Raw genomic sequence first — 15,012 nt, 5'->3', positions numbered from 1 at the left:
TATCTTTATATTTAAATCTTGTTCCCATTTTTGTTTAGTTTTACCATTTGTTTCCTCATTCTCCTTTTCTTGCAGTTTAATATACATATTTGTTATAAATCTTTTGATTAACATTGTATCTGTAATCCACATATTCAAGGTTACTTCCCTCTGGTAAACTCAGATTGCTTCCTAATTTATCCTTCAAGTAGGATCTCAGTTGGTAATATGCCAGCGCTGTATCTCCAGTTATATTGTACTTATCTCTCATTTGTTCAAAGGATAAGAATCTACTTCCTGAAAAACAATTTTCTATTCTTTTAATCCCTTTTTTTTCCCATTCTCTAAAGGAAAGGTTGTCTATTGTAAAAGGGAGTAGCTTATTTTGCGTCAATATTAGTTTTGGTAATTGATAATTTGTTTTATTTCTTTCTACATGGATCTTCTTCCAAATATTGAGGAGATGATGTAATACTGAAGAAGTTCTATGTTGTACCAATTTTTCGTCCCATTTATATAATATGTGTTCAGGTATCTTTTCCCCTATTTTATCTAATTCTAATCTCATCCAGTCTTTAAGGAAAGCAAAAGGAGCCCAGCCTGTTCAGCCTTTCCACATTAGCTTCCTTGATTAGGAGGGAAAAAATGTCAGAGAAACTCTATGTGGCAATGTATGCCCTTGGGGTCTGATTAAAAGAGTCTGCATCAATAGTTAAAAAGGCCCCACTGAGAAAGCAATATTAGCTTTGTACAACCCCGACAGTGGGTGCTACCACCCTTCCTGAACACCACCTGATCCTACAAGATTGCTCCAGTGTCCTGATGGTAAACACATGACTGAACTTCTAATTAACTTTATCAACTTAAATCATAAAATTATAAAGAGGAAATAAAATAGATCTTTCCCATTAGCATTTCCAACTGTTTGCCTTTCAATTTTTCTACCTTTTCCTTGTAGCACCAATATGACATTCCCAGCAGAACTTTCATTTTGGACAGATTATCCCATGACAACTGAGGAACAAGTAGCAATGCAAATTACAATAATGATTGGGGTTACTTGCAGGTTTATTTTAAAATCCTGTGACTTCAAGGTCTGGGCCCAAGATGGCACCAGCTATGTTCAGCAGTGGCCACAAAGAGGGATAGACTCTGGGGAAGCAGATGACTGGTGCAAGGGACCAGCAAACTAGGAGAAGCAGAGGACCTGTGTGGGCTGAAGAACATACAGCTGGTGGGCTGTTGGAGACTCAAGGCAAGGAACCCATGCATGATGCAGGTGATTTGCTGGTCAAAGGACTCATACCAGGCTGTGGACTGCTGGAGACTAGCTGAAGGGGTACCAAATATCTAACCTGTATGCCAGAGGGCACTGGGGGCTCCCTGATCGTGTTCAGAGGTTGGATCTGGAGTTCTGGTTGCTGATGGTTTGGACTGAAGCCTTTGTGGCTGGGGAGGCTGCAGAAGGACTGGAGGTAAAGCCACGGACTTTAGTGACTCTAGTAGAGAATCTCTTTTGCTTCTCTTTCCTGGACTAAGGGGTGCTGGGCAATTTCTGCTGATAGCAATCTTTGTCTTCATTACAGTAGGCTAAAGGAAATTCTGTGTAATGTCACATTTTCCGTGAACTACTCTTTGCAGATGATGCCGCTTTAGTTGCCCATTCAGAGCCAGCTCTTCAGCGCTTGACGTCCTGCTTTGCGGAAACTGCCAAAATGTTTGGCCTGGAAGTCAGCCTGAAGAAAACTGAGGTCCTCCATCAGCCAGCTCCCCACCATGACTACCAGCCCCCCCACATCTCCATCGGGCACACAAAACTCAAAACGGTCAACCAGTTTACCTATCTCGGCTGCACCATTTCATCAGATGCAAGGATCGACAATGAGATAGACAACAGACTCGCCAAGGCAAATAGCGCCTTTGGAAGACTACACAAAAGAGTCTGGAAAAACAACCAACTGAAAAACCTCACAAAGATAAGCGTATACAGAGCCGTTGTCATACCCACACTCCTGTTCGGCTCCGAATCATGGGTCCTCTACCGGCACAACCTACGGCTCCTAGAACGCTTCCACCAGCGTTGTCTCCGCTCCATCCTCAACATCCATTGGAGCGCTCACACCCCTAACGTCGAGGTACTCGAGATGGCAGAGGTCGACAGCATCGAGTCCACGCTGCTGAAGATCCAGCTGAGCTGGATGGGTCACGTCTCCAGAATGGAGGACCATCGCCTTCCCAAGATCGTATTATATGGCGAGCTCTCCACTGGCCACCGTGACAGAGGTGCACCAAAGAAAAGGTACAAGGACTGCCTAAAGAAATCTCTTGGTGCCTGCCACATTGACCACCGCCAATGGGCTGATAACGCCTCAAACCGTGCATCTTGGCGCCTCACAGTTTGGCGGGCAGCAGCCTCCTTTGAAGAAGACCGCAGAGCCCACCTCACTGACAAAAGGCAAAGGAGGAAAAACCCAACACCCAACCCCAACCAACCAATTTTCCCTTGCAACCGCTGCAATCGTGTCTGCCTGTCCCGCATCGGACTGGTCAGCCACAAACGAGCCTGCAGCTGACGTGGACTTTTTACCCCCTCCATAAATCTTCGTCCGCGAAGCCAAGCCAAAGCCAAAGAAAACATGATTAATAAAAAACATCTTGTATCTCAAGGCTTGTGACAACCTGGGTTTACTTGCAAAACAAAAGGTCTTGCAGGGAAATAAAAGTTTTTGAAGAGATATGTGAAAGCAATTTCAAAAATGTGCTTGACCAACTCCCAGCCACCCTGCTGTAGAAACTGTCCTTCCAGTCTCACACTGTCCCTCATCTGGTGAGGATGCTCCAACATGTGGATGACCCAGTTTATCCAGCTATGGCAGTCCATACTCCCGATTATACCCATGCATTTGGTGCAGGTGAACAAATAAATACAACACAATCTCAGTCTAGCTCAGGTGTTGGGGACAATTTTAATTCCCATGTTATAAGCTAACCATGTTATCAGTGAAACAACACATCTAATTTCAGTGTTGGGAGACATGGTAATATCTTTGATAAATCTGAAACTGTGATACAACAAGGCATTATCCAGAATTTCCACCTTCAATTCCTAGTCTCAAACTTTCTCTGCAAGCACCCATTGTACATACACAAATACACCCACACATGCCCACCTACCCAATTTCTAACACTCATTTTTGAATGACTAATCCCAAGATTACATAGGATGAGCTTTGGTGAAACCACCACAAACTGTTCTTATTTAAATTGATTAATTTTGATTTCCTGTGGCTCACATTCTAAACTGTCCATTCTTGATTGATGTGCAAAACTAGACACAATCTTAGGTTCTGTGACTATAGAATTGGCTATTATGCAGCCAACCTGCATGAGGCAACGATTTTCTCTAAAATGGACCTCATGCAGGGATACCATCATATCCCCATACACCCTGACTACATACCCAAGACCTCCATCACCCCATTCAGCTTGTTTGAATTCCTAGGCATGCCATTTGGGCTTAAGAATGCCGTGCAAACCTTCCAGCGGCTGATGGACCGAGACCTGGGTGGCACTTTTGTCTACCTCAACGACATCCTGGTGGCAAGCACATTTGGTGCACCTCTGCAACCTCTACACCCAGCTGAGTGAGCTTGGACTGACGATGATCAACTTTTAATCATAGATTCATCCCCGGCAGCCAGATCATACGGCCTTTATTCGCCCACATGGTGGAAAAAAGCCAAGGTCATAACCTTGGACACAGTTGGCGGAGGACTTCATATAATCCAAGGAAGCACTGGCAGCCACAACTCTTTTGGCACATACCAGGGTGAACATTCCAAAATCCCTGAAGGTGGATGTCTCAGGAAAAGCAATCAGTGGAGTAACAGATCAGAGGGTGCTGGCGACCACTGGCTTTCTTCAGTCAGCATCTGCAACCTCCAGAACTGAAGTACAGCGCTTTCGATAGGGAGCTACTGACACTGTAGCTAGCCATCCGCCACTTCAGACATTTCCTAGAGGGCAGGACTCTTACAGCCTTCACCAACCACAAACCCCAGACTTTTGCCCTGGCCAAAATCTTGGACCCTTGGTCAGCTCGCCAACAGTGCCATCTGTCGTACATTTCGGAGTACACCTCAGATGTGCGACACATCTCGGGCAAAGACAATGTGGTGGTAGACGCACTGTCCAGGAAGACTATCCACGCGTTATCAAAGGGAGTGGATTTCATGGCACTGGCAAAGGCACCACAAGACAACGAGGAGATGCCCCAGTACAGGACAGCCATTTTGGGATTGCAACTCCAGAACATCCCAGTTAGCGCGGGGGGGGGGGGGGGGGGGGGGGTGAAACACTACCCTCCTGTGCAATGTGGCCACTAGACATGTCAGACCTATCGTCCCCGTGGCTTGGCAACCACAGGTTTTCTATTCCATCCACGGGCTGGCTCACTCATCTATCAGGACCATGGTTCAGCTGGTGGCCAGCAAGTATATGTGGCATGGTCTCTGAAAACAAGTCAGCGGGTGGGCAAAGGCATGTATGCATTGCCAGACGGCCAAAGGTGCAGCGCACACCAAGTCCCCAGCGCAGCACTTTGAAACCACGGAGCGAAGGTTTGAACAAGTCTATATGGATATTGTGGAACTCCTACCAGTACCCCAGGGTTCCGCTACTTGTTCACAATGATCGACCACTTCACCGGGTGGCCAGAAGCAGTCCCGATGACAGAAAGCTCCATGACCTCCTGCGCCAGAGCCCTCATCTCTTCCTGGGTAGCACGGTTCAAGCATACCATCCCACATCACATCAGACAGAGGGGCCTAATTCACCTCCAGCCTCTGGTCCAACTTCACGAGTCTATAGAGCGCTCAGCTACACCACACTAAAGCCCATCACCCACAATCAAATGGGCAATCAAGTCCACACTCATAGCCAGACTACAAGGACCCAACTGGGTGGATGAGCTACCTTGGGCACTGTTAGGGATCCGCACTGCACCCAAGGAGTACCACAACACCTCTTCTGCGAAACTCTTGTACAGAGCTCCACTGGTGGTCCCTGGGGAATTTGCACCATCTCTAGTCAAGCAACCAGATGACACAACAGCACTCCTTCGCAGGCTACAGGAATGAGTCGGCAACCTGGACTCGACTCCACTGACCAGGCACAGAGGACCAACATAGCCAAAGACCTGCAGGACTGCGAGTATGTTTTTATCTGCAAGGATCCACACCATGCACCGCTGGAGGCCATACGTGGGTCCATTCCAAGTCGTACAAAACAACAGCACCACATTCGAATTGGAGGTCGGAAGCAAGATGGAGGTCTTCATTATGGACAGGTTGAAGCCAGCACACCAGGACCCAGCACACCCCGTTGAGACACCAGTATCATGCAAGGGAGGCAGATCTCCAAAGACGACAGAGAAACTGCCTTGGGCATCAAAGACAATACCGCTGGTTCGGGGGTGGGGGTTTATGTAGCAGCACACCACAATGGCAATCAGGCTGGCACTTTGGCTGGCAAGCACAACCAGGAACCAGCAGAATGCTCAGCGACACTGGCCCCAGCAAGCGAACCGGCAGTTGTACAGCTAAAAGAGCATAGGGACCAGCATCCCCAAGATGGTGCTGGCCCCTGCTGCACAGCTAACAGCTTGGGGATAATGCGCAGGGAAGAAGGCATTGTAATGAAAGAAGGGGGCCTGCACATGGAAACCGCTATTGTTATGTGGGCGGTGACATCAGCTGATGGAGCAAACAGCAGGAACGCCAACAGTATAAAAGCTAGGCTTCAGTCCCATTAAAACAGAGCTATACCTCACTAAACCTGTGTATGTCTTTCTTAGAGTAGCGCACGACTACAATGTTACCTTCTCCCTGGACATTATCTCATGCTGAAACATAGCATCTGCAACCTCACTTGTATTGAATCCCAAGATGAGCCCAACCTTACACCAGTTCCATTTGTTACAGGAACAGAGGAATTCACCAAGACAAATGGTTACTTAAACATAAAAACAAGATCAAACTTTAACTTATTACTATTAACTTAACCCTCTTCTAATTCTAAGCACACGTGTAATGTGTATATGTTCAGAAAAGTTATTTGATTCACAGTCCAATCTCACTTCTCCAAGTTCACTGGTATCAGGCAATTCTTATACTGTGCACTGAATTCTTATATTGTGCACTAGTCTCTGGTGCTTAAAGTTAAATGGTTACCACTCAGGAAGGTTATTGTTGATTTCAGAAAGAGATTCAGTGCTCTTTGGATACACACAAACTGATTTACTTCCATCAGTCACTTCAATGTCTTGCCAAAGAAACTTGTCCAGAGTTTTCCCAAATAATTACCTCTTCTTCCAGGTCACCACAGAATTCCTCTTGTTTCCTTTATTTCCTGGGAAACACTCTAGCCAGCTATTTCCTCTTGTATGGACCACAAGGGTTTTCAACAGGCTGAACTCAGAACTCACAACCCATCTTCAAAATGGGGTTTTAACAAGCTGCCAGCATCTGAAAGTCACTGCCAAAACCAGTTCTCTCACTGTCTCTCTGAGAAAAACTGTTTAGTCTCCTCTCTGTGCTTGCAAAACCACATGACCTTCTTAAAACAGCAAACTGCAACTAGACAGATTGCGGAACCAGACCCAAACTTCTGAGCCCGTTCATCTGTTCCTTTTAAAACAATAATCTATTACTCCACAGCATGTCCAATTAACACCTACTTGTGAAGTCTCTTGAGCTCGGATTCTTCCATTTGCACCTCCTTATGAAAACCTTCAGCAAAGCAGTTCTTATTGTCTTTACAAAGGCCCTGGGCCCAGAGTGTCTGGTTTGAGCAAAGCTCTTGCATTTTAAATGAGATGTTTTGTGAAGTGTTTGTGACCTACACTAAACCTCCCACAATCTATCTCCTTCAAAAACATATCTATATATAAAATATAATCCGTCACACCATTAACAAATTTTCTGAATATTTCAATACAACTGCCTCACACTCCCTGCTTCATACAATTTTTTTTTCAGGCTTTCCAGTTTCAATATTCCCATCTAATTTGCCTTTTTTTTAATCCTCCATAAACAAACTCCTCCAAAACCATTTATTTAATTAGAGACTTGCAGGTTCTGGAATTTGGAGCGAAAATTGATGGAGGAACTCAGTTAGTCAAGTAACACCCTCAGAGGCAAAGGGATAAGTTCTGTTCGATCATCAGCCTTGAAGTCACGGATCCAAATTGACTAAAAATCCAAAAAACCTCAATTTAAAATTAAAACCTTATCTCCCAATGGCTTTGTGATCATCCTTCCCCAATTCTGAGTAATACAGCACAGAACCAAACCATATAGCCAACAAAATCTATGCTGTCCATCGAGCGCCTGTCTATACTAAACTGATTTATCAGCACCTAGTTAATACTTTTCTGTGCCTGGGTGAAAGTACTCATCTAGATACCAATTAGAGGAGGATTGTCAGGCTGGGGAATAGCTTCTTCCCACAAGCTGAGAGACTTTTGAACAGCATACTGTAACTGTAATCATCCCAAATATTTATATACATTTATTTTGTTTATGTGATCATTATGTACTGTGTATTATGTTTTTCTGTGTGTACCATGGTCCAGAGAGACAATTTCATCAGGTGATACATGTACAATCAGATGGCAATAAAATTGAACTTGAAAAGCATTGAGAGACTCTGCATCCACTAAACAGTGCATTGTAGGGACCAACCACCCTCTGGGTGTGAAAAGAAATCTCTCAAATCTTACTCTGTACCAATGCCTTCTGGAATGGGTTTCATCAACTTTCTATATCTCAGAGCTTTGTAGGCATCCCATTCTGACTTTTTTTTTTAAAAACCATGCATTGTTGTGAGCCACAAGCTCATGAATTCCTTCTCTCAAATGCAAACTTGGTTCATGACACACTTTAAAACCTACCCTTCTGACAAATGTCCTGTATAGCAAGATCTGGCTAGAGATCAAATATTGTTTTATACTCTACTCTACTCTGAAATGCAGAGGGCAGTTTGATTGTGGTAATATTAATGGTAATACCATGTACTTGTTGCTAAAGACTGCTATGTATCTCCAGCTTTAAATTTGCTCATACAGTTCAAATCCACATCAGTTCTATGAAATTATATGAAATGGCAGTAGAAGATTTCTAAAAAAGTTTATTGAATGTTTGCTTGTTTTTTGTACAGCTGGTTTCAGTACAAATATGATCATTTATTTATATCTTTAAATAGACCATTTCAAAATGAATCAGCAGCAAAAATTAACAATTTCTATTTCCTTTTACACTGGCTGTCCAGTTCTACCTCACCAATTATGGACATGGGTTTAGCTGCCAAAGTTGCAACACCCAGCCCTTCCTCATCATCCTTTTCATAATTCATCTTTATTGTGAGTAGAGAACAAAAAACTGAGAAACTGAAAAGATTAAATATTTATGGTTTTTAATTTTAAAAATACAAGGTGGGACTTAACATTTTGTATGTGTGGAGTTTGCATGTGCTCCCTAGTGCATGGGTTTCCACTGAGTGCTTTGATTTCTTCCAATATCCCAAAGACTAGCAGGTTGGTAGGTTAAATAGCCATTGTAAATTATTAAGTGGTCCCTCATGTGCAGACATGTAATCACATCTGAAAGAGTGGAAGAGGGGAGAGTTGATGGGGAGCTGGGAGAGAGTTTTTAAAAAGTGCAATTAAATATAGGATTAATGCGAATGGTCAGTGTAGCCCAATGGGTCCCTTCTGTGTTGCACGACTAAAGATATTGTACTCCTAGCACTCGTCCTATGAGCAAAACTTTAGGATCCTTTAACCTGGACCACTCAACTCCACTTCTCTGACGTGGTCGACCCCACACCTACTTCACTCACTGATGCTGTAATTTTTTTCTTCATCCAAAATACTATCAACTACTTTAAGTCCAAAATTCAATCACCTACATGTTGTTCGGTAGTATCAAGCTTGTATCAGTATCAAGATAATGGTATCCACTCCCTACATGCCTACCTACAAATCCTTCCTTTGTACTTTGCTAACTAAGATCCCATTTCACACAAATCTTTTAATAAGTTGTACCAAGATTTATCCATTACTCTAGTCGATGTACATAATACAGAAACATTTTAAAAATATTTATTCTTAGGTACAAGCCTCCTTGACTCACAAATCTCCATTCCATCTTCAGATTATGCCTCATCCCATTATTTCTCCACCTTATTCAGCTCTAAACCAGCTGAATTGTCCAGTGTTGGCAATTTATGCTTCCACCCATCTCTTTATACCATCAGTCATTCTCTTGTAATGCTACTATTCAAGACTGTGCTTCCAAATCACCCTGGCCTCTCCCTCTTCAAAAGCTTTTACTAAACAATTAACGAGTCAATTGTTTCTGACTCTCCCAAAATGTCTCAATGTTTTTTTCTGATAAAGTCTGAGGAAATTTCCTTGTAGGGAACTTGCAAGTGGGGTTGCAAAGTGCCTTTGGACATTCTGCATTAAAAACCCTATCAAAATGCAACATTTTCCTTCAACTTGCTTTCTATCTGTTGATACACATCTTACTGACAATAATTCAAGTCTGGGAAGAACCTACAGACAACCCAAAACTTAGAGACGTATTTGGCCATCCACCAAAATCAGAATATGGATATACCCCGCTTTACTAAACTAGAGTGTTCCTATGAAACCCTTTGGAAGCCGAAATGGAGCAAAATGAAGATCCATTCACTACTATCAGCGGCTATTATCGTAAAACTGAAAACCATTCAAATCCTGTCGTAAAAGTAAACACAGGTTTCTTCGTAAAAGCAAATTTTCATAAAACAGGGTATACCTGTAATTTGAAATTTAATGTCCATCACATTAAGGCCTATACAAATACAGAGTTGCGGGAGTAGGGGGCAACAAATGAATTGGGGGGGAAATTTAAAAAAAGCACTCAAACAGCAATCTCATACCTCTTTCTTTATAATTTTATAAAAAAGCACTCAAACAGCAATCTCATACCTCTTTCCTTACAATTTTATAAAAAAAGCACAAACAGAAATCTCATACCTCTTTCCTTATAATTTTATAAAAAAAAAGCACTCAAATAACAATCTCATACTTCTTTCCTTATAATTTTATAAAAAGTACTCAAACAGCAATCTCATACCTCTTTCCTTATAATTTTATTAAAAAAAAGCACTCAAACAGCAATCTCATACCTCTTTCCTTATAATTTTATTAAAGAAAGCACTCAAACAGCAATCTCATACCTCTTTCCTTATAATTTTAAGATGATCTAAACATAATTTTGGCAAAGTTCAAGAATCTTCAAATCAAGGCAGGCTTTTCATTTACTGTTTAATAACTTATTGAAAAGAAAAAGTGTAATTGAGATTTTATTTTAAAATCTTAATACAATTTTGCAGTGCTATTTCACAATCTATTACTGGAGCTTTAAATTTGCTTTGAAAATTAAAGGCCAACCGTTTAGGTATTGTACAGTCTGTACATTTAGTTGCTTCGACAAATTCTAAAAGACTAAAATGATTCACATGCATAACTCATTGCAAAATTCTCCCTTTTTCAGGGTCTGAGTTTCCTCTATTATACGAAGCCCTAGGCAGGGGGGGGGGGGGGGGGGGATCAAGTTTTTTTGTCCAATGCCATGTCTCGGATCTTGCTTTCGAAGCACCGAAACTTCGCTGTGGCACCGATTTCCTGTTTGAGCCCACGCCACCCTCCAAGATTTCCCCCCCCCCCTAAACAGAAGCATCAGCTTTCAGCCAACTGTCCAAGTTTAATCCCAACGTTGTCATACGACTTAACGTTAAGTGGTGTCTGCTAACACAGCTATCAAACAAACATGGCAACACTTGGCACTTGATCCTGGCCAGTCAAGTCCTCTACGTGCATTTACTTCCCTATATTCAGGCAACTTTCTCCCCCCCACCCACCCCCCTCCAACTTTTTTCTGTTGCAGTTGACTCAGACCCTGAAAAAGGGAGAATTTTGCAATGAGTTATGCAACTCGTGCAAATCAAGGCAGGCTTTTCATTTGACTATTTAATAACTGCATCATTTTAGTCTTTTAGAATGTGTCGAAGCACGCAACTAAATGCACAGACTGTATCATACCTAGACAGTTGGCCTTTAATTTTCAAAGCTCCAGTCACCATCCTAGTCGAGCAGCCTCCCATTTAAGCCATGCCTGCGCCAAGTCCCTTCTTCCCTGAGCGGCTCAGGAGAACTAGAAAGGATCACAGATAGAAATAACTGTATGGTTTTACTTCACCGATCAAGGTCCGGGGTTATGTGCTTAATTGAGATAAAACTGGGGGGGGGGGCGTTCCAAGTTTAAACAGTGCTCACTATTCGGGACGGGGGGGGGGGGACCTCGGGACGAGCCCTGGGCTCCTCAACGCCAGCCCATGGCCGGTCATGGCGAGGCCGTCATCGGTCGAGACAACAGCAAAGCACCCTTCTCAAATTACCCAGTCAGCGAGGGCAGACATCTTACTTCATTGTGGAACGAGGAGACGCGTCCAACTCTTCGCCTGCCTTCCTCCCCCCCTCCTCCTCCTCCTCTCCCTCCCGGAGACCAGCGTCAGGGCCGTCGCCATCGATCCACTCGACGGCCCGCCCCGGGGCACATGCGCAGGGCGAAGCCGCGGTCCAGCGGACCCGCAGCATCCACGCGCGCGCCCGGCGACACAACCGCCGCCTCGCGGGCTTTGGCCGTCATGAGGTGAGGGGTGGCGGAGGAGGCGGCGGAGGAGAAGAAGGGCGCGCGCACCCCCCCTTCACGAACCCACCCTCCCCCTCCCCTCCCTCCACGATACCCCCCCCTCCCCCACGGACAGACCTTGGGGCACATCGGCGGCGAAAGACACGCGGCTCCACATTTGGCCTCACCCGATTGATCTTTCCTGCTCGTCCGCCCGCAGCTGCAGCCAATCGCTTTGGCTTCGCCGCCCAGGAGTCAACCCACGCGGTCCTAACGCCCGACTAATTGTCCGCGCTGCCGCATGAACATTATTTCCCCTGAGTCGAACCACCGACCATCAGTCATTCTCTTGTAATGCTACTGTTCAAAGACTGTGCTTCCAAATCACCCTCTCTTCAAAAGCTTTTACTGAACAATTAACGAGTCAATTGTTTCTGACTCTCCCAAAATGTCTCAATGTTTTTTTTCTAATAGAGTCTGAGGAAATTTCCTTGGAGGGAACTTGCAAGTTTTGGGTTGCAAAGTGCCTTTGGACATTCTGCATTAAAAACCCTATCAAAATGCAACATTTTCCTTCAGCTTGCTTTCTATCTGTTCATCAGAAAATTATCCGGGAACAACGCCTGGAACATGTTTTCAAACATTCGTGTCGAAGTTTTGTTTAAAAGTTTTATTTGCATCAATTTAACCTTTAATGAAGAATTTATTTTTACGATATCTTACACGAATGGGAGGAGAGGAGAACGCAGTTACTCACTTTGGAGAGTTCATTTATCGATAAACATTCACTGAGCAAGGTTGTCTGGTGTGATGGAGACTGCAGATGGGGAAAGCTTGAGCAAAAACAAAACTGCCAGTACCCAGGGTTTGAGCAAGCTTCTGGTCAAGGTTTCAAGTCAAAAAGATTAAGGGGAGATTTTTAGGTGCAGACTGGAAATTGGTTCATTTTTGCAGTGTCCCAAAGTGAGAAATAGGTACCCATAGAATTAAATTCCCACAGGATCCAATGTCATTGTTATGGAGTGATATTAAGGGTGTTAAACCTAAACTGAAATTGAAGATGTATCATAAGAAGTTTGTTCAAATTGCTTTTGCAATTGCAAGAAAAAAAATGTATTGCCATAACTTGGAAGTCTGATATGGATTTGGGTATAGAAAGATAGCACGTTAAAGTTTAGACTTGTATACCACTTGAGAAACTGACTTCTAATTTAAGAGACGTATATATATTTTGGAAGATATGGAGCCCTTATTTACAAAATATGGGTGTTAATATTTAATTGAGGCTCTGAATTCCCTTTCTCCTTAAGTTCTCTGTATATAAGAAAATTTTAAGTAACATCGTATCCCTGTTGAGGGTCTCTTATCCCTTTCTTGCTCTTTTTTTCTTCTTTCTTTGTAGGGGGATAGAAGGGGGAGGGGGTAATATATAGGGAGGTTCTCTTATCTTTTCTTTTTAAATGCCACATGTGTTTGTATTGAATTGAATTAGTTTTTATTTGTGTGGATTTACAACTATAAATAAAATTTATGAAAAATGATTGAGGGGAGAGGGAAGATAGCCAGTACATTATATAGAAATAAGAGGAAGAATGTTGTCAGTCCTCAGCTGATGAATCAGAATTTTTTCATTGTTGGAAGTGGCAAGGAAACAAGTACTCTGGATAGGGACTTGGAAGTTCATCATCAGGAGTGGCTTGACAGTTCTATCACTGAACTAGCTAATTCTTGAAGAACATAACTCTCACAATGGAGAGGATAAACCAAAAGGTTCATTTAGCCTTTTTATTTGATTTAACCTTGTGATCACCAGCCTTTCTGTGAGGATGCATTGATCCATTTGTAGTGGGCCGAGTGACCGCACAGAGAGACAGGCCAATTCACCCCTCCAGTCAATTGAGGCAAGATAGCGTGGGTCCCCCCCTTCCCTTCTCAGGAGAAACCCGTGTTTGGCAACACGCGTTGCCCGGGAGATGTTGCCACTTCCTGGTTGTGTGTTGCTGGGCAGGCAGTGACTCCACAACGTGCTGACATCACTCCTTTAGACCAGTGCGCCCCAGACAGGAAGTGGGACATCCCCTTAAAACAGCGCAAGAGATTCAAATAAAGTTCAATTACTGGTTCACCCTTGTGCTGCGTGGACGTGCTTTATTTCAATAGCACTGCCATGAGCAGTCACTACAACGTCTTTGGAACCCACCTCCAATGCACCAAAATGTAGGATGCTGATACCACAGTCGCAACAGCTGCGAGCAACGCTGTGGGTGTACATTTGCCGCGCTTCTGGGCCAGTCAGCCCAGGAACTGGTTACAACTGGCCGAGTCACAGTTCCAGGTCAGAGACATTTTCTTGGAGGACACCAAGTTCTGGCATATTGTCAGCACCCTGGATGCCGCTACCACAGCCAAAGTAAGCTCCTTCATGGGAAATCCTCCTAGGGAGCGTAAGTACGAACAATTCTGGCATTTCCTCCTCTGCATCCTGAATATCCAAGGCCTGGGCGATAGAAACCCCTCCAAGCTCATGCATGAAATAGATGAATTTCTAACTAAAATTGAATTACCGAAATTACAAACAGAGGAGCAAAATAAATTGATAAAACCATTTGAAATAGAAGAATTACAGGAGATATTAAAAAAAATACCGAACAATAAAACACCAGGAGAGGATGGATTCCCAATAGAATTCTATAAAACATTTAAAGACTTATTAATTCCTCCCCTCCTGGAAGTAATCAACCAGATTGATAAAACACAAAGCATACCAGATTCATGCAAAACAGCAATAATTACAGTAATACCAAAGACAGGGAAAGATCCACTAGCACCAGCGTCATATAGACCAATATCTCTACTTAACACAAATTATAAGATAATAGCTAAACTATTAGCAAACAGATTAGCTGACTATGTATCAAAAATAGTAAATCTAGACCAAACTGGATTTATTAAAAAAAGACAAACAACAGACAATATCTGTAAATTTATTAACTTAATTGATGCAGTAGAAGGAAATAAAACTCCAACAGTAGCGGTTGCTTTAGACACAGAGTAGAATGGAATTATTTATTCAAAGTACTACAAAAGTTCAGCCTACCAGAGAAATATATTAATTGGATTAAAGCATTATTTAAGGGGCCATTGGCGAAAGTGACAGTAAATGGATATTTATCAAAACAATTTAACTTAAGCAGATCAACAAGGCAGGGATGTCCACTATCTCCCTCACTGTTCGTGTTAGCTATAGAACCACTAGCAGAACTGATAAGAACAGAAAATAAAATAAGAGGGATAA

At 43.1% G+C, this 15,012-nt stretch overlaps 1 protein-coding gene and 1 long non-coding RNA gene across 9 annotated transcripts in view; one reads left to right on the top strand and one right to left on the bottom strand.

The window, feature by feature from the left end:
* acsl1a (acyl-CoA synthetase long chain family member 1a) overlaps positions 1-11,969 on the bottom strand; it is a 241,795-nt gene extending 229,826 nt beyond the window's left edge. The window contains exon 1 of one of the 8 annotated variants that reach the window (XM_069939945.1): positions 11,906-11,969. Coding sequence is in view for 1 of the 8 variants with exons in the window: in XM_069939833.1 (XP_069795934.1) it covers positions 11,856-11,895 (40 nt within the window). In the remaining 7 variants the exon portion in view is untranslated. Of the gene's footprint in view, positions 1-11,484; positions 11,621-11,855 lie in introns of those variants that run through there. The other 7 variants (XM_069939833.1, XM_069939872.1, XM_069939896.1 and 4 more) reach the window with 7 other exon arrangements.
* On the top strand, positions 11,568-12,358 carry LOC138764271 (uncharacterized). The gene is made up of 2 exons (XR_011358093.1): positions 11,568-11,738; positions 12,192-12,358. It is a non-coding gene; the product is annotated as an uncharacterized lncRNA (long non-coding RNA).
* Positions 12,359-15,012: the final 2,654 nt, after the last annotated feature.

This window comes from Narcine bancroftii, chromosome 1 (genome assembly GCF_036971445.1).
Source record: "Narcine bancroftii isolate sNarBan1 chromosome 1, sNarBan1.hap1, whole genome shotgun sequence".
Taxonomy (NCBI): Eukaryota; Metazoa; Chordata; class Chondrichthyes; order Torpediniformes; family Narcinidae; genus Narcine; species Narcine bancroftii.
The sequence above is the reverse complement of the archived record's forward strand: the minus strand, read 5'-3'. Positions and strand labels throughout refer to the sequence as shown.